At 48.5% G+C, this 20243-nt stretch overlaps 1 protein-coding gene across 1 annotated transcript in view; it reads right to left on the bottom strand.

Annotated features, from left to right (window-relative positions):
• Positions 1 to 580: 580 nt before the first annotated feature.
• LOC112118372 (transmembrane and coiled-coil domains protein 2) overlaps positions 581 to 20243 on the bottom strand; it is a 53290-nt gene continuing 33627 nt past the window's right edge. The window contains exons 2-4 of the mRNA XM_029912313.1: positions 7123 to 8060; positions 4595 to 4730; positions 581 to 2176 (exon numbers count right to left, since the gene is read on the bottom strand). Of these exons, the coding sequence (XP_029768173.1) occupies positions 1865 to 2176; positions 4595 to 4730; positions 7123 to 8060 (1386 nt within the window). The 3' untranslated portion in view covers positions 581 to 1864. The remainder of the gene's footprint in view (positions 2177 to 4594; positions 4731 to 7122; positions 8061 to 20243) is intronic.

Genomic DNA, 20243 nt, shown 5'->3' on the forward strand with positions numbered 1-20243 from the left:
CTGGGGTCTGATTCTCTATCACGTTGCACCCTGTGCCACCCTTCGCACCAGGACCACGCTACATCAGAACAGGAACGTTTCACACCTACTTTGCACAGATGTGTCTGCACAACGTGGAGAGAATCAGGCCCAATGCTTCCTCCTCCCAGTCCGTCCACCCTCTAGTCATTTATTCTTTATCATGCATCCATTCTGGCAAAGGTGCAAGGATCATACACAGACAAAGATCTGGAACGGGAAATGCCAGCATGTCCTTTATGAGCTGTGCTTCTTGCATATCATTTGCAACAACCCTTGAATAACTGACCTTTGCATCATACAAATGGGATCCTTGCACTTCTGCCTGTAGGAGCAATCCTAGCTAGGATTCATTGGTCAATTAAGTTAGGCCAGGAATGAATTTCCTCGCTAGATCGTTACACTCCAAAGTCACAGCATGTCCCCGGTTCAGCTGAGAAACCAAAAGATAGCATGGACGAGCCCATACCACCTTCTAGGTGTCAAAGCCCAATAAACGAGGGGAGAGACAATACAGGCAGTTTTCCTTTAACGAACAGAGGTGACTGGCTGTTCACCTACTTATGACAACCCCTCCTTCCAAGCACTCAATCCTGCATTCCGTGCCACACCCACCACATCCACTGACTTCTTTAGTACACCACAAGCATCCGTGGAAGTTCTGGCTGTGTCAGGAAAGCAGGAATGAACTTCAAAGAGACGAATGGCCAAATTCTTTGACTGTAAACTGGCGCAGCTCCACTGAAGTCACTGGAGCTAAACCCAATTGCAACAGGAGAGGATGTGATTGTATGTGTGTATACATACACACACGCACATAAATATGAAACCATTCAAGAAACTTTTGAGACAACATGCTCTGTCTTCTTTAGAGACATGGAGGCTGTGATAGCAGCTGCATTTTACCCCCACGCTTGATTCACAAATGGAAACAGAACCTCGAAATAAATTAAAACATGCGCACAACGCTTTGCGTAGATCGTAAATTTCATAGGTGCGATGTTGGAAGGTCCACGTGTCCCTGAAGAGATCAAACGAAAGCCAAAGGAGAAAAAAACAAAAGCCAACACAATGTGTTTCACCTGTGCCAGAAGTGTACGAGTTTTCTGATCGGAACCCGAACTGGTATCCGCTGGCCACACGCCAATGATCAGCTGTGCAAAGGACGCCATCCTAATAAATAAATAGCAACCCCAATTCTGCATCCGGCTTGTCAGCTGTTTGGTAACAATGGGAATGCACGTGCATCTGGTCTGGAGAAGCTGGTGTGATGTGTACATTCTGCTTCATCAAATATGCAAGCTCTCCTGGGAGCAGAAACATTAGAATATTCACTTGAGCTCCACTTCTTCCTCTTGCTATTGATTTCTTTATTGCATCCCAGGTATGAGCTTTTCGCCAGCCTTGTCTTTAAGAAAAAACCTCTCCTCTCTCTAGAGAAAGTTTCCCAGTGGCTGGGTTCGAAGGCAAACTCAGCTCTGGATACAAAGCTTTTAAATTCCAGTCCCGGTGGCGGCTGGCATGTAAAGAAAGCCTCGTGCCCAGAGACTATCACGATCATGTCATTTAAAAAAAAAAAAAAACATGTCAGTTACAGGCTTCTTCCAAACTCTCCATCGCTCTCCCCATCCTCACCTTCCAGGGCTTCACGGAGGAGTGAACAATCGTGGCTCAACAGCCCATGCTCCTGGCCACAATAAGGATGCTGGATGTGAACACGGATGGGTGCAGGGGGTGGGAAACCAGACTGAACTGAATGAATGAAGACATTTTATGGAAGGCTCCAGTTTCTCCCCCCTCCCTTTCCTGTTTTCTCAGTAGGAAAATGGAATCCTGCCCCAGGGAATCAGCTGGGGAGCAACACATGCTCCAGGAAATAAGTGATGGAGTCCCAGTGCTTCCAGAGGAAGAGGAGGAAGAGGAACAGCAGGGCGGTGCTGAGGATGCGCATGCGGGTCTTCATGAGGGGCGTGATGAAGTTGGCGATGGTGGAGACGAAGACGAGCAGCACCGCCATGAGGGCCAGGATGACGTTGATGAATTTGCCCAGCAGGGCCCGGGCATTGGCGTTCTCCACCCCTTCCAGCTGCACCACCTGCTGCTGCTGCTGCTGGAGCTCCAGCTTGGTGACGCGGGTGAGGCACGACTCTACCGCTTCCTGCAGAGGTAGACGTGAACCAGGGTTAGTTTGGCCGCAGGGTAGGACACCACAGTGTAGCAGCTACATTGTGTGGCAGAGTGTGCTGTCTGGTGGTTAGAACCAGGACTCCTGGGTTCTGTGCCTGTCTCCATGAGAGAGGGGAAGCTAGTGGGTTAGAGCCAGGGACTGGGAAGCCAGGATGCCTGGGTTCTGTACTCGACTCAGTGAGGAAGTGTAGGTGAGAGTACAGCACTCCTTGTTTCTGTTCCTGGCTGTGACACCTTGGGACAAGATGCTTAAACAATGCTGTGTGCCTCAGTACACCCACCCGGAATAGGGGAGTGTTATTCACCTACCTCAGGGAGGTTGTCAGGCTCAATTAACATTTGCAAAGTGCTTTGAGATCTGTTGATGATGGGAGCTATCGCTATGCAAAGTAGAGTTATTATTAGGGTTCTGATGTGACAATCTTGTACCACTTAAAGCATCACCCCGAAGAGCCTTACAATGAAGGTGTACGATAGTCAGAAAACCCCAAGTAAGGAATAAGCCAGTTGCAAGACTCCATTTTGGGATCCCTGGTTGACGGGACTCTGGTGCACAGGGCAAAATACTCCTCCCTCAAAACCTTCCCCACCTGCTTCCACACAAACCCGCTAATTCTGAGCATTAGACAGAGGTATTAGAGCAAGAGGGAGTATATAGTATGCACAATGCAATAGGGAGAGCAGGGCTACAGCTATGTCTACCCACACATGCCTGGTGAAGAGGGTGCAATGCATGTAAGTAAGGAAAGCACAGAGCTCTTCCATTGCTTTGCAGATTTGCATTTTGCTTGGTTTGCTCTTAATTCATGTGAAATGTATTTGCTTCCCTTCCACGATATATGTGCTATTTTTTTCCAAAGGCTGAATAAAATCTGAGCATCAAATATAGTCAATTCCACTGGGAAGTTCCCCAAATTGCCACGTGGGGGCAGAACAGTCCCCTGCAGATTGTGCTGAACAGCTACAGTCAAATCCACTCACTGGGGGCCTCTGATAAATGGCCCGTATATTATTGACACCTGAAAGGTGACAACACAAAGGGCAGTGCGATGTGACAGTCCTAACGGAGCACTTCTGATCAGTCCCTCCAGTAATGGGTGCAATACAAACACCCCGACAGGTAGACAGACGGACTGACAGATGCCTAGATTTCAATGGCCTGTCCGTAAGACTCCAGCAGCCCCGTTTTCAGAGGTGCTCCAGAGAGAAGTGGCAGCTAAGCACCTCTGGAAACTTGACCAAAGCTGGGAGCATTTGCTCCCGTAGGTTTCAACAGGAATGTTGTGTGTAAGACATGAGAGGTAATTGTCCCATTCTACTTGTCAATGGTGAGACCTCAGCTGGAGTGCTGTGTCCAGTTCTGGGTGCTACACTTGATGTGGACAAACTGGAGAGGGTCCAGAGGAAAGCAATACAAATGATCAAAGGTTTAGATCAAAACTTGACCTACGAGGAAAGGTTAAAAAACTTGAGTACACTTAGTCTTCAGAAAAGAAAACTGAGCCGGGACCTGAGAACAGTCTTCAAATATGCTAAGGGCTGTTATAAAGGGGATGGTGATCAATTGTTCTCCACGGCCACTGAAGGTGGGACAACAGGTAATGGGCTTATTCTGTACCAAGGGAGATTTAGATTAGATATTAGGAAAAGCTTCCTAACTCTCAGGGTAGTTAAGCTCTGGAACAGGTTTCCAAGGGAGGTTGTGGAATCCCCAACATTGGTGGTTTTTAAGAACAGGTTGGACGAACACCTGTCAGGGATGGTCTAGATTTACTAGGTCCTGCCTCAGCACAGGGGGCTGGACTAGATGGACTCTGGAGGTCCCTTGCAGCCCTACATTTCTGTGACTTCATGTTCCCTGCAATGAGCCCCTCTGCTCACTTCAGGCTGCTGTTCTGCCCAGCTGCTAAGTGAGTGACTCGGACTTTTGCACTGTTTGCAGAAACACCCTGTGTTTTCCTCATGTTCAAAGGGAATTTAGTTCACTAGGACCTGGACACGCTGCAGGCACACATTCCATGCGGGCCACTGAACAGCCATCAGTAGTCCATTACCAGTCCCCTGAGCCATGCAGCTCCGCACCAGACTAAGAGTCTCTGAGGGTCATGGCTAAATTGTCCCATTGATGTCTCCTCTGGGCTCTCTGTCTCTGAAGAGCGTATCACAGCAAGTGACTGCTTTGGAGGGTGATAGCTCATTCCTTGAAAGTGGGATCCCCTTGATCGTTCAGGTACTAGCCCCACACTTCCCCCGAGGCATGTAGTGTCCCTTCTCCCATTGCAGAAATCTGCCCCCGCCCCAACGCCCTGCCCCTTTCCTATCTCATCTGCAAAAGGACGCCAGTTCAGCTGAGTAAGGATGGTGGCGTGGGCTCTCTGAGTTCCCATACCTGGATGTCCCTGGCCCTCTCATAGGACTGATAGGCCACCTTCTCCTCCATGCTGGCTAGCTCTTGCTTTAGGTTGGTCATTTCATTCTGGTGGAGCTCCGTCAGGTCATTCAACTGCTCTTCCAGGCGTTCGTATCTGGGGGAGGGAGGAGAAGGTGCATGGGGAAGGTGTGAATGCTGGCAGCTGGGTTATTACATTTGACTCATCTTTCTCCTATCATGCAAGGAGAACAGTCTGTTTCCATCAAATTCAGATTCCATTAACTCCAGCTCCCCCCCCCCCACAGCCCAAACCTCACTGGCGCCCCAGATATTCGGCATACAGAGGTGACTTGGATGACATGGAAATGACTTTGGGTGTCAAGCAGTTGAAGCACTCCACACAGCAATGGCACTATGGAATCTAAAATAAATAGGACAGGTTCCAGTGCTGCCTGGAGTCCACAGATGGACACTTTGAGGGATGCAGATTAGAAGCAGACAGAGGAGGCTGTGTGCACGCAGCGATCGATAACGTGGAGTTTATTTCATCTCTCTTCTGTTTTGTCTCTAGGATGCCTGGTTTGTGCTGCAGTCCCCGAGGAGCTGGCCTCGCTCTCAGAAGCAGCTATCTTGGATTCTCCAGCATTCCCTTAGCTGTGGAATGGACTCAAATGGCCCTGAAACCAGAGGTCAGTGGAGCTTCAGAATCTCCTGGTTACCCAGCTCCTAAGCATCTCCCGTGCCTCCCTCTCTGAGATGAAATGTGTTGGAAGGGGACCTTGTGTCTAATGGGGTGGGGGAAACGAACCTTCCACCCCATCTTATCCACAGAAGAGGCATAGCACAGGCAGCAGCAGTACGAATACAGCCCAGTGCCTTAGCCCTGATCTCTAAGGGTGAGAGGGCAGATCAGCTGCCTTCATCACCCATTCAGTCCTTGCACTTTGTGTCAAGACTGCCATCCAAGTGACCACGACAGGGGTGGCTGCCACTTGAGCTGCACCCCCACCTCGCTTCATGTGGGCCATCAGATGGCAATGGCTTTCCTACTGAACCTGGGCCCCTAAGCTGCATTCAGATCAGCAAACTCTAGTAGATGAGAGAGGCTCTGTGACCCTTACCCCTAGTCCCCTTTGTTGGAGGTGGGAGGGGGGAGGAAGGAAGGGAGGGGAGTTTCTCTGGCCACTTCGGACTATCTGGATTTGGGAACATGGTGATTTATTTCCATCTCCTCTGACACTGGCAAGGATATTTCAGGACATTTTCCAGCTACTGAGAAGGGCTTGGAAGAAACTTCAAATAGCAGGGGAAAGAAAGGAAACCCAATGACATCACAAGTCCGTACGTCTGTAACGTGTGAACTCTCACACAGGCTCTCAGTTGAAGTATTTTTAAACAGTGTTTCAGCTTTTGTCCTCAGCCAAAATGATCTAAACAAAGAAAGCCAAGCCAATGCCCCCTTTAGAAGCTGGTCCTTATTTCCTATTCCCAAGAGTTGAGAGGGCTGGCACTGCCTGTCGAGCAAGGTGATGCATTTCCTCTTGCCTCTTATAAATAGCAAATAGCCTTTTTTCTCAGGGTGATTGGCAGAGGGGAAGCATCACGGGATTCCTTTAGGGCTATTGGCTGCTGGGAGGTCCTACAGCTAAACAAACAGACAGAGCCTGGCTCTTCAATGTGGAGGCTACATGGGAGCTTGCCGGGATCAATGTAACAAAGCCTGGTTCCTTTCCCTAATGGGAACAGAGTCCCAGGATTCCACTTCCCATGGAAAATAGAACTCTCAGGTACTACAGTATGTACAGAGCCTTTCACCACTAAATTTGCCCTTTTGAATGGCTCGGCTTTGTTTCATTCCCTAAGCCCGTGGTTCTCAGCCTTTTTTTGATCTGTGACCCACAAAATGGCCAATAGACCATCCCAGGATCCACCTTATTCCATAATCCTTTGTAGCTGGGTTTGTGGGTTTAAACTATAGTGCCCCCCCACTAGTAAAATATATTGAAATTTACATCCCCCTAAAAAGCCAAGTGCTCTCAGTAACACCCAATTTTTGTTTCTTCAAAGACACTGTCAAGGTGTGTGGCATCATTGTGGTAAATCAGTTACTTTCCACACTGGGAAGCTTGAAACGTGCATCTACTTCCTTACCAATATCCTCGTCCTCTGTGCACACACAATTATTTGTTATTGTTGTTCAAGTGTGCACAGCGGTTTGTTATTGTAGGGTTGCTTCTGAGGGCCAGGCTGCATACACGGCTTTGTCACTGTAGAGTTGCTCAGGGGGTGCACGGGAGCTGCGCACATTGGTTTGTTATTGCAGGGTTGCTCATGAGCACTGTGGCAGTGGGCGTTGAAGGCATTTGCTTTAACTGAACAGCTCTGCACAACGAATTGCAAAGAACTACATATAAAATAGCAATGCTATGAAGGGCCAATGGAGATGCAGGCCTACTGGTGTGAGCCACGTAGGAACAGCCTTGCAGAGACAGGGAGGTGGCACTCATGCACGCGCTCACACACAGCTGCACTGGGGCTGGCCCTACCTGTACCGCTCCTCTTGCAAGCACTGCGTCATGTAGGTATAGTCCCTCTGCAGCTGCGCCTTGAGATCTTCCATCGAGTCCTCCAGGTGCGACTGACTGTCCTTAATCTCCCGGAGCTCCTCCAGGATGGTGTCAAAGTTATTGTGGTGACTGTCCAGGGTATTGGACTTGGGGCTCCCCAAGCCGCCGGGCCCTGCCCCTGAGTTGCTGCCCGCCGCAGATCCTGAGGTGGCGCTGGAGCACTCGTCGTCGCTGCCGTACTTGGGGCTGGACACCAGGGTGGCGCTGCCGCTCAGAGTCCTCGAGGCCTCCTCGGGGTGCCCGTCATCCAGAGTGTCCTTCAGGTGGGCGATGTTGTCGGCGCTGCCAAACTTGTTCCGGATCAGGCTGGCGAACTCCCGGGGCTTGGAGACCACAGCCGTGTGGGTGGCCTGGGACAAACCCGACAGGCTTCCCTTGACGCCTTCCACTACCCCGCCTCCGAAGCCGCTGATGCTGGACCGGACGTTGGCCCCCACATCCTTGAGGCCCTGGTGCATGTCCCGGAAGACATCCTTGGGCTGTCGGGAGAGCCCGTTCTGTTCAATCTCCTTTAGCTTCTTGTGGTAGTGCTCAAGCTTCTTATGGAGCTGGGCGATGGTCTGGGCCGACTTCTGGTTCTTCTTCTCAAAGACTTGCTTGATGCGGGAGGCCTGCTGCCTGTCAGCGTTGTTGGCCAGCTTCAGGTACTCGGCTACGTTGTCGTCCCGAGCCTCCTGCTCAATCTTGATCTGCTCGGTGATCTTGAGGATTTTCTGGTGCAGGTGGTCGATGGCGGCTTTCGTCCTGTGCGGGTCTGGGGCGCCATCTGGGACATCCAAGCAGATGTTGCTGACGTCGGCGTCGCCATGGCTGGCGTTGGAAGGCAGGCTAAGCGTGCTCACGTCCCCTTTGTCCAGCTGGGAGCAAAGAGAAAGGAGAAGAAATCTGAATAGAGGGGTCTAAAAACAATACACCCGGGGAGCCGGGGGAGCCTCCGGTTCCATAGCAATGAACAAACAGAGACAGAGAAAGACGAGAGACAGACAGCGAGAAGCAGCTTGGTTCCTGGTAGATGTTTCCCACCAGTAAAACCATTACTGACACCATTTGTAGAAGCCAGTGAGAAGATGCAGCAACAAAACTGTTACACTGGGTACCCTTACAGCAGATAGGCTATTCTTTGAGTCAGCTTTTGCTCTAAAGTCACCTGCACAAGGCAGCTTGCCTCCGACATTTTGCCCTCGTTCAATGCAAGGATAGCATGCTAGATGCTCCGGTGTTTTACTAGATTTGCAAATCCAAACAATCTGGGGAAAATATCATTGAAAAAAGTTATAGGTTTGGAAGCATTTCAGGTTCTAACATCTTGTACTCAGGATCTGTCTCCTCTCATCACAGAAGAGTTACTGCTTTGAGAATTCTAACACGGTTTAGCATAATTTCTTCCCAAGCTGCAAAGGTGGGGAAGTAACATTTTCTCCATTTTCCAGAGGAGGAAATGGATGCTCCGAGAGGGGCAGTGATTAGGCCTGAAGCTATTCAGTGAGTCAGTTTTCCCCCTCTAGCACCTGGCATTGGCCACTGTCGGACAGTGACACCTTCTCCTTCTGTAATAAGATTCCAGATCCCTTTACAAACATTCTCAACCCCTCACGTCCCGCCGGGAGGGAAAGGAGCGCTTTAACTTACATTTTACAGACAGACAGCCTGAGGCACAGCGAGGGGAAGTGACTAGCCACAGGCCACATAAAAAAGTCGCGGGGTAGAGCCAGGAATAGAAACCAGGCCTGTCCCCCTGTCCCTAGTTTGAAATGCTGAAAGCACGCTGCCTTCCCATTTGAAAACCACACATCTTCCAGTGGCTGAGTTTTCTATGCAAATTGTTATGCAAATCTAGGTGACGCATAAATGGCTTGCAGCTTCTAATGAAGAGTTGGCGAACAGTTAAATATTGTTGGCAGACACGGCCTGATTTCTAATTTCCATCAACTTTTCACCGAATGACCCTTTAGTACAGTATAATTTTGATCGCTCGTTACTTTGGAATACATTATCACCAGCATCTTGCACAGGAGGAGTGGCGCGTTCTCCAGAGACTGCACGTAAAGGTTTAATAACAGTGATGTGTCCTAGGTGTGGATGAGACAAGCACAGATTTCATTACTAGGAAGGGATTTTCCTCTGTTGTTTACTGTTGATTCTCCTCTCCTCCATGGGTTGCTGTTACATTAACCATAGGGACCCCCCTATTAATGACTTCAGTGGAAGCAGAAACCGGCCTTTAGACAATAAGCTCCTGGACACAGTGACCTTATCTTCCTATATATCTGTGATGTCTCATGAGCACCTACGGTGCTATAAAAATAATAGGGAGTCTGATCTTGCATGGAACACCCATCAACTTCAATGGAAGTTCAGCACGCAGAGGGCCCAGAAGATCGGGCCTAGGAGGCGATCTGCACTGTTCCATTGGATGCTTTACTCCCCAGGCTGCAGTGGTCCATCCACGCAGCGACCAGCCAGTCCTTCTGTCAGGTCCATGCATGGCTTCTGGCAGCCAGCGCTACTAGGTAAGGGTAGCTGGGGCTTGCGGTGGGATGTGCAGCATGTGGATACTTCTAGGGAACTCGAAGGGTGCTTTTGGACGGAGAACATTAAGGGTCCGTCCATGCTGGGGATAGTTGTAGCAGTGTAGTAGCTACACTGGTGCAAACCCCCAGCACAAATGCATTGTGTCAAATTCGGGGCTTGCACTAGTGCAAATTGCCCTGTTTAACCCTGGTGCAGCACATCTACACTGGGGTTTTGCACCAGTACCGACAGGCCCTATGCTGACGATTGAGATGATCTTTGACTATACATAGAAATAAAGCATTTTCTCTAAAATCAGACTTGTTCCTTCTTCAGTCCTTGCCCACATCCATGGCCAAGAGAGAGATTACAAATGTGTGGAGGGAGGGGGGAATGGCTGATTCCCCTTTTTGGGGTGTTATAAAGACCCCGATTTCTAAAGATCTTGTTAAGATCTGCAAAGACCTTTGAAGATGCAGAGAAAGCCTGTGTCCCCTGCTTGTATGTTTTGCAAAGCCCTGGTGCCTGGCCAATAATAACATCACGCCATAATTGTTATATCCAGTAATAGACTAGGAGCAAGAATGTCATTGAATTACAAACTGTTTGCCACAGAATTGAAAGCCACCTGCTGCAATATACTCTGGAGGGAGTTTTACTGTTTTTTTAAATTTCTAGGTGCAATCCTAGCCCCAGTGAAGTCAGTGGGAGTTTTGCCATCTACTTCCATGGGGCCAGGATAGAATCATAGGACTGGAAGGGACCTTGAGAGGTCATCTAATCCGGTCCTCTGCACTCAAGACAGGACTAAGTATTATCTAGACCATCCCTGACAGGTGTTTCTCTAACCTGCTCTTAAAAATCTCCAATGATGGAGATTCCACCACCTCCCTAGGCAATTTATTCCAGTGCTTAACCACTCTGATAGTTAGGAAGTTTTTCCTAATGTCCAACCTAAACCTCCCTTGCTGCAATTTAAGCCCATTGCTTCTTTTCCTATCCTCAGAGGTTAAGAAGAACAATTTTTCTCCCTCCTCCTTGTAACAACCTTTTGTGTACTTGAAAACTGTTATCATGTCCCCTCTCAATCTTCTCTTCTCCAGACTAAACAAACCCAATTTTTTCAATCTTCCCTCATAGCTCATGTTTTCTAGACCTTTCATCATTTTTGTTGCTCTTCTCTGGACTTTCTCCATATCTTTCCTGAAATGTGGCACCTAGAACTGGACACAATACTCCAGTTGAGGCCTAATTAGCACAGAGTAGAGTAGAAGAATTACTTCTCATTTCTTGCTTACAATAGTCCTGCTAATACATCCCAGACTGATGTTTGCTTTTTTTTGCAACAGCATTACACTGTTGACTCATATTTATCTTGTGATCCACTATGACCCCCAGATCTCTTTCTGGAGTACTCTTCCCTAGGCAGTCATTTCCCATTTTGTATATGTGCAACTGATTGTTCCTTCCTAAGTGGAGTACTTTGCATTTGTCTTTATTTAATTTCATCCTATTTACTTCAGACCATTTCTCCAGTTTGTCTAGATCATTTTGAATTTTAATCCTATCCTTCAAAGCACTTGCAACCCCTCCCAGCTTGGTATTGTCTGCAAACTTTATAAGTGTACTCTCTATGCCATTATCTAAATCATTAATGATAATATTGAAGAGAACTGGACCCAGAACCAATCCCTGCGGGACCCCACTCATTATGCCCTTCCAGCATGACTGTGAACCACTGATAACTACTCTCTGGGAACGATTTTCCAACCAGTTACGCACTCACCTTATAGTAGGATTTCACCCTTTGCCTTCCTTTTTCACAACGAGACTTCCCGATGCCCCGTAAGCTAACCAGCTGTGTATCCCCTTTACTATTTGTATTATGCTCACACTGGGAGACCCTCAACCAAGGTCGGGGCCACATTGTGCTAGGTGCTGTATAGACACGAAGCAAGAAGCAGCTCTGCCCCAAAAAGCTAACAAAGGAAGGATTGTTACCCCGTTTCACAGACCGAAATTAAGTGACCAGTACAAGGTCCCATAGAGAGTCTGTGGCAGAGCCAGGGATTTAAACCAGGTCTCCAGTCTGGTGCCTTCACCATATACCCATTCTTCCTCTGTCATTCACCTCTCTCCCTACAAACAGAATAAGAAACCTCCTTCGGGGCATGCCCCTTAGAGGAGCTCAGAATGCCAGGTACTTGGCACATGTCAGGATCACACCCAGCCCCCTCAGCCTTTTACTGCTGGCAGTACCAACGGTTTCTCATTCAATCCACCCAGATCAGCTTTTACAGGGTACCTTCCATTTTTCATCTGGATCCACCAACTTCTTCCGTCTCATGGTAGTTCAATCCTCATGGCTGAGCAGCGTGGAGAATCCAGCTAAGCAAGAGCAGCAAGAGAATACAGTCGGGGGTTTGTAAATGATGCCAGGGGACCCATCCAGAGCATTTATCGCTCTGTTTCAGATGCCTTACTGTACATTGGGGCAGGGGGCAGAAAGCCACGGGAACAAAACTCATCCAATAGGCAACCCTGGAGAGAGCTGCAAACTTGCTTCATCCTTATTAGATCAGCACATTTTAAAAAAAACCTTGTAGACTTTATAAACTGCGGCTGCCAGGCTATTCTTAGCCATTTGGTTGCTCCTGTCCTTTTCCAGGCCCAGAGCCCCGGGAAGGCTTCACCCTTGTCTCTTATCGGCTGGCAGGAATTGGAAGCTGCAGGAAATGGATTTTTTTTCCAGCTGCATATTGCTATACACAGTAAAGGATAAAAGCCATTTTAAAAAAGAAATAAAACAACCCAAGATAGCAGCTCCGACGAAAGCTGAAAGAGGAAACTGGGCTCAAGCAATTAACTGGAGAAGTTGCTCAACTTTGTTTCCGTGAAATGCATAATTATGGCCGAGACTGGGTCATTTAATTCCCTTTTTTGTCAAGTACACAGCCCACACTGAGACAGGGGGGGGAAGTGGTCACTGGAAAATACTCCAGGTCACCAGCATGACAAACCTATATCAGTAGGAGATGACCTTGAAAATCTATTGGCTTGCAGTGGTTCTGGAGATGGATCTTCTGTAGGGTGGGGTCATTTAACAGGAAGGCTGGCTGATTCCCAAACTTCTGGGCCAGATTAATTCAATGGAGTGACGCTAATTTACACCAACTGATGTTCTGGCCCTTAGTTGACCATGAGGCTGGGAGAAAGTAAGAGGCTGGAACAACAGCAAATGCATGGAAAATACCCTAGGGCCCAGATTTTTAAAGGTATTAAGCATTGCTTCGCTAAGCATTGAAACGCCTAATTGATTTAGGAGCCTAAATCTCATTTTCAAAAGTGATTCAGGCACTTAGGAGATAAAATCCCTAGACTGTCAATGGTATTTTGGCTCAGAAATCCCTTTTGGGAATGAGATTTATGCTCTGAAATCAGTTAGGCATTGCAACGTGGAGCACGCCACCCCCTAAATAACTTTAAACATCTGGGCCTAGGTCCCTAAACAGTGCGACCTAGTGGCCAATACCCAGAAGACCGAGGCCAATATGTTCAAATGTGAGTGGCCAAAATTAGGCCTCTATATCCATATCTCAGTACCCAACGCACTTGCCTCTGTGGAAGCTGTTTGGGTCACTTCTTTAAATGCACTGACTTGGACAACAGTGACTAACAACTGGTGCTAGCCTGCAGGTCTCTACAGGGGTTTGCACCTATTGAGCTAATCAGGATTTACTCTTAATTACAAGTAAGGTTGAGCCTTGACCAGCCCAGTCAGTACAAACCCCCTGCATGTCCTGATCTTCACTTAGGGGTGCAGTTATACTGCATCAGGGTTATTCACAAGTATAGACAAGGCCAGCCAATCCCCATGGCATTACCCAGAATAAAAGCCACGGGTTATTGAGAATTCTCTAATCTCTACCTACACATATGTTCACCCCCCCATATATATATATGTGCGAGAGAGACAGCATGCTTGAGCAATCCATGCTAGCGGAGACCTAGCACTGCACTCAGATGCTCTGAAGACATGCTGAGAACTGCCAGATGATGCTCCACCAAACACCTTCTGATGGGGAAATCAAATTGCTCACGGAGCCAGGGAAGCTACAGTGCACTTAATGCAAAGCAGCATGGTTAATGCTCGCTTTTTAGACAGACGTCCCTGGACTCAAGCGGCACATCAAAGAGGCAGCAGCATTGACGAAAGGGAGATTAAAGGAGTACCACACCCTGCCTGGCATGTATTATTCAAGCTTCCTGTCTCTTTCAGAAAGAGCAGGGCACGTCCGACTGGAGAAGTTCCATCAGGGGTCACGGCTCCAAAGTCGTTGGCTTTCTATGTTAATCGTTTAATAAGAAATCCCATTTCACGCTGCTTCGTTAAATTAGCTGGGGCACCCATGTCATTAAGTGAGGTTAAAAGGTTGACGTGGAAACGAGGCAGAGCCAGACAGTGCAAAGTCACTTTAAAGCAGCACCAAGGGAATAATCCTGCCTGGGGAAGGGGGAAGCGAAGCAAAGAAAACACTGCCTCTCTGCACCAGACAGCCTCTCTCTGTCTCACTCTGCCCCGATGGTGTAAACAGCCCAGCGGATTACAGACTTCAAACCGGGAGGCTGGCATTGTTGAAACACTGAATGCAGGCAGTTGGCCACCTTCGGACCAAATTTATCCTTCACAGCCATGGCTGCTCTACCTGACAAATGGGTATCAGCCTCTTATCTCTCTGCACCGCTCCCATTAGTGCCAATGGGTACTCTCTCTCGTGTGTGAACTCTATTACAATGAAGCCCCTCGTCCCGACTTTGTTCTCTCCTACACAGATATAAACACCCAAATTGTGAGCTCACTGCGGCAGGGACTCTCTTCTTCCTTACTTCTCTTCGCAATGAAGCCCCGAGCCTCGAAATAATAACCAATAGCCCATGTAGAGGCGAGGGCGCTGCACTAGTTTTAACACACTGAACATCTGGCCTTGTAAGTCACTGTTGGTTTGTAGGGCTTGTAAGGCTTCGTTGGTTTCGATGGAGCTATGCCGGTTTATACCAGCTGAATACCTACTCATCCCGCCATTGTGGGGAAGTGGGGTTTGACGATCGCCTTAATCCAGTGGTTCCCAAACTTCAACAACCTGGGAACCCCTTTCACAAAAATGTCAGGTCTCGCGAACCCCCTCCTAAAAATGAATATTTCCAGGGATTTTCTCCTTTACCTGAGTATAAATTATAAAAGCAGTGATCTTGGAAATATAAAATTTGTTGTTCTGACATGCTTATTGCACAGTATTTATTATTAATTATTATTGATCATTACAGTATTTTTATTACATTATGAAAACGGCAACACTCTTCCAAGATATCACTTTTGTAGCTTGTATCATTTTGAATAAGCCTGTTATAAGACAAGGCTTCTATGTTTCATCAAGGAGTTTCAGATGTGAAACAGCATGAAGGTATTTAAGGAGCCAACTCAAAGAGTTCCTCCTACACAAGCATTCAGGTCTTGAGCAGTCCAGGCAAACAACGCACGTTACAACAAAGCTTAAACTTGTTCTTCATAATAATTTTAAAAACAATACTAGCTGCCTATTTAATTTTAAAAACAGCAAAAAATATCTACCTCCCTTTCCATTTCTTATAAGGAGTCTTGAAGTTTCAATCTCCTCAGTGTGATAGGTCTGCTTGCTTTGATCTGCTTAGCTCTTGGAAGTCCAGGGGCTCCGGGCTGTGCTGCCCGGGGTCCCTAGGGACAGCTCTGTCCACCATTAGGGAATTTTTTCCCCAAGAACCCCGTGTAACATTTTGCAAACCCCCAGGGGTTCACAAAACCCAGTTTGGGAACCACCGCCTTAATCCATGACTCTGGTGAGATCCAGGCAGGGTGTTGGAGGACGTGCAAGAAGCAAGGATCTCCACTGATGTCTGGTGGCGTCTCCAACTAAGCAGTTCCCTTTACACACCATTAAGCAGGCTCAGTTTCCAGACTGGGTGCCTGGTTTGTTTATCTTCTGACTGAATAGAAGGTGGAGCTATTTCAGGTGCAGACTTCCAACAGAACTGAAGAACACTTTTAAAAGATCAGTGGCAGGAATCAGCAGCGACTGAGACAGCTAGCAATTGTCTAAGGATGCTATGAGTTAATTCTTCTGCAACAACAACAAGAAAAAGGCCCTAAGATGATAAACCAGACAAGGGTGCTCATGAATGAGAACACTTCATTTTCCAGAGAACAAAAGCAACCTCTATGCTTTTTTGTCCACCTGCCACTCTCTGCAAGGAAAACCCCCCTAGAAACTAGGAAACAGCTTGGGTTTCCAGTGAGGGGCCAGATTCTGCTCTCAATGCCTCTGAAGTCAGTGGAGTTATTCTGGCATCATTCATGGCAGAATTCAGCCCAGGGCATTTGCCCTGAATTGCTCTGTGGGGAGAAGGGGATGTCTGCACTTGGCAGACAGTTCGGTGCCCGAAAGCTGCAACGTCCCGAGATTCATGCAGACCTCTGAGTGGCCGGAGAAGTCAGGAACCTCTGCAGGAGCTGGGAGTCCCCATCCTGAGCCCTGGGACCCATGCTGCCATGATAGCAGCTGCAATCACCCACTTCAGAGGGGGGTTTGCAGCTACATACATGAGCATGGTGGAGGGAGGAGCTGCTGCCTAGCTCTTACTTCAGACCACATCCCCAAGCTATGACGCCCCTACCAGCTGGAGAGGCACTGCTGCTGGTGCTCTCCCCCTTCCACATGCTGTGCATGGTAGAGGGTAACATAAAGCCTTAGTCTTTAATCTCCAAACAGTTTCTCCCCTCCATGGGGCTACAGCTCAGGAGCGTGGAGTGGGGGGATTCCCCGGACCCGTTAGCCCACACCCCAGTGCAGGAAGGCTTTGCACTTCCTTGCTTAGCACAGAAAGCGGCTTCCTCAGCCTGACCTGAGACTGACACCGAAACAGTGCAGACTGCCCGGGCGCTGAGCCGGCAAGCCCCTGAGCGAGAGCTTGTGCTGGAGCCGTGAGGACAGCCCTGAAAGGCTGCTAACGTAATGAGACAGGACAAGCAGGCTGGCTGCCAATGGCAGAATTGAGGGGAAATGTCTGAGAAAACCCGACTCCTGGATGACTGTGTAAACAGCATGGGGGGAAGCGGCAAAGCAGCTCATCTTCGTAAGCTGGAAAGGGGACGCAGCCACCATTCAGGGAGGTTTACAAGGACACTTGAGGCCGGACACCACTTTTATTGACTGTTTGGTGAAGAAAGCTTGGCCAGAGGTAGGACACCAGCCTGGGGCTCAAAAGATGCGGGTTCCACTCCCTATGCTGCCACAGATGCCCTGAGTCATGTTGGGCCAGTCACGCAACCCCTTAGTTCCCCATGTGTGCAATGGAGATAGCAGCACTGGTCTACCTCTCAGGTGTGTTTGGAGGATACATACATTAAAGATCTTGAGGTGCTCAGATACGACAGCGCTGGGGGTGAGCCATAGGTGCTGGAACTAGGGGTGCTGGGGGTGCTGCTGCACCCCCTGGCTTGAAGTGGTTTCCACGATATCCAGGGTTTACAGTTTGGTTCAATGACTCTCAGCCCCCCCACTGTACAAATTGTTCCACCACCGCTGGGGCCAGCTAAGTACCTAAGATAGAAGGCGTTGGGTCAACTGTCAGATAAACAAATCTGAGATCCAGGCTGACCTTAAAACGTAATTTTCCCGCCAGCTTCTAACAATCCACACTTCACACACGTGCGCAGGCAGGAACGATCATACACACAAGCACCCATGAGAATCTAGCCCCACATCACGCTTGGCAGGACTGTAATCTATAGAACATTAACACTTCATTTCCGGCTTCCAAGTTCTCTGCAGGAACCTGAGACCCAGTGGCAGGTCACGTATTCTGGGAAACAATTACTGTTCTCATCTGGAAAGCGGCTTTGCAGATACCAGGGGTGTGTGGGTGTGTGAGAGGAAAAGACAACTGCCACATGTGATGTAATCGGACTAAATGGAATAATAGTAATAAAAAAAACTCCAGCAGTAGGACAAGATTTTCAGGGCAAAGCTGTTTTAAAATCATAACGATCAGCCACATCTGGGGAGTTGTTTTGTTTTTCATTTTCAGCCTATGACAAATATTATCATTTTAGGTCTAATCTTCAATAAGGGCTTGATCCAAAGCCCATCAAAGCCAATGGGAGCTGTGGGGGCTCAGCGCCCCTGAAAAACCAGGCCATTTCTATTTAGGTGCCCAACTTTAGGCAGCCAGGTTTGGGCTTTTTGGCTGGCCCTCAACAGCTGAGCATCTCCCTTTCTTTGCCTTGTGCTCCCTTTGTTTGGTTCTGTTCCATTCTCTATAGTTTCTTATACCGCATTCATCACCTTCCAGTAGTGCAGGGAGCCATGGGACTAACATCTGTCACGTATTGTTTGTTTGTTATCCTCTCCCCAGGTCAGCAACTGGCAGCAGGATACTGGACATCTCACCTCCCAGTCTCCCAGGTCGGCTGGCTCTTCGGTGGCTTATGTGAAATGGATTCAGTCCAACTCCTTTTGAAAAGAGGTCGATATCACCACAGCTCCCATCGCTGGGCCTGATCCTGTGCAGCACTGAGGGTAGGTCTACGCTGCAATTAGATACCTGTGGCTGGTCCATGCCAGCTGACTCGGGCTCATGGCACAGGGCTGTTTCACTGAGGTGTAGACATTTGGGCTTGGGCTGGAGCCCAGTCTCTAGGACCTTGCGAGGTGGGAGGATTCCCGGGCCTGAATGTCTACACTGCAATAAAACAGTCCCTTAGTCCAAGTCCCTTAGCCCAAGTCAGCTGGCACGGGCCAGCCGTGTGTTTCTAATTGCACTGTAGACATACCCGAGTGCCCTCAACTCCAGCTGGAGTCAATGAGAGTGGAGGACACGTGACACCCTACAGCCCAGCGCCTACCATCAGTGCTAGCAGACCCCATTGGTGGCAGACTCAGCAGATAAAATGGTGTCGATGGGGCTGGAAACCAGTGTCTCCTCTCCCAAGAGGGCTTCTCCAGGGCAGGGCTAAAACACACCAGCAGGGGGAGCATGGGAGTAACCTGCCCTGCTTCCCCCCATGTTGCAACTTGTCCTGAGGCTAGCAGAATTTGGTGTCCGGGGCTGTCTACCCTGCCCCTCTCAGGTGAATGCAACTCACAAAGCTCTGCTCTGTCTCAGACGCATAGCAACCCAGAGGGAAAACCAACCTGGTTATTATTTTCTAAGCAAAAGGCCAGTACAGCTTTCAGCACTATTAACAGGCACTGCCATTTAAATCCCAGCAAACCTAAATGACTGCCCAGTGGATTTAACAGAGGGATTACTGAAAGCCGCACTTTCCATACACGAGGAAAGCCTTTCAAAAGTCAAAACAAAATTAAACTTCCATTTGTTTCCCATCATTTCTTTTCCAAGGGAGGCTAAGGGGGAAGTGGGGGGTTAGTGTGCATCTGGTGAGTATGTGGGATGCAGGAGGAAAAATGATTCTTATAAACACAGTTTGAACCAGGAGAATGAAGTTCTGCACAAAGCTCAATCTAATAAGCTGAGCAAACATTACCTTAAAGGCCACAGCGGGAGCACAGTTATGAAACGTTGATTTACTATCGCTGTTACGATGTCGCTGCGGTTTGGATGCAGGAAAGCTAGGAGGACAGAGCTTGGGTAGACAGCTGCTTTTGGGTCCTTAGCGAGCTCTCCTGAGAGCTGAGAACTTCCCGAATCCCAGGATTCTGTGCTGCCCTGCCCTGTGGCCTCTCTGGTACAACGGTTTGGGTCCTACTGTGCACTGAGCGTGCATTTATGAGTAGTCTATAAAATGATTAACCAATGTTTTAATAAACGGTCAGTCAACTGAAAGAGCTCCACAGGTTCTCTAGTGATGGACACCTGTGCAAAATGGCTTGTAAAGTGTCACCATTCTGATCCAGTCACACAGCAGGGCATTGTGTCACTTGAGGGACCAAGTGGTTTCGATGATATAATGTGAATGCACCACGGGGTCCTTGTGCGTATAGTGAGGAACCTTTGAGGCTCTTTGCCCTTGACGGAACAACCCCAAAGAACGCAAGAATTATTGTTGCTGGCGCCTGCTCTTCCTGTAATCAATGCTACATTACTCTTCCATAGCACTGCTCATCTGAGGATCTCAAAGCCCTTCACAAACATTAATGATACTTGCAACAGTCTTGTGAGTTAGGTCATTATAATTAGCCCTGTATCATAGATGGGTGCACTGAGGCAAAGGAGTGGAACAGAGAATAGAACCCAGGAGTCCTGACCCGCAGTCCCTACTGCTCTAACCATTTATGCCACATTCACCTCGCAGAGCAGAGAACAGAACCCACTCCTGACTCCCAGTTCTTCACTGCTGTAAAACACTCTCCTTTCATGGCCAGGAACAAAGCCCAAAATGCCCAGACCCCCACCTCTACTCTCTGAGCGCTCTGACTATCATTGCTAATGCCGCAGCACTGCCTAGCATACAAGAGCGGACTGTGAAGAAAAGT

The sequence above is a fragment of the Terrapene carolina genome, unplaced genomic scaffold, assembly GCF_002925995.2.
Source record: "Terrapene carolina triunguis isolate 2854851 unplaced genomic scaffold, T_m_triunguis-2.0 Scaffold199, whole genome shotgun sequence".
Lineage (NCBI taxonomy): Eukaryota > Metazoa > Chordata > Testudines > Emydidae > Terrapene > Terrapene triunguis.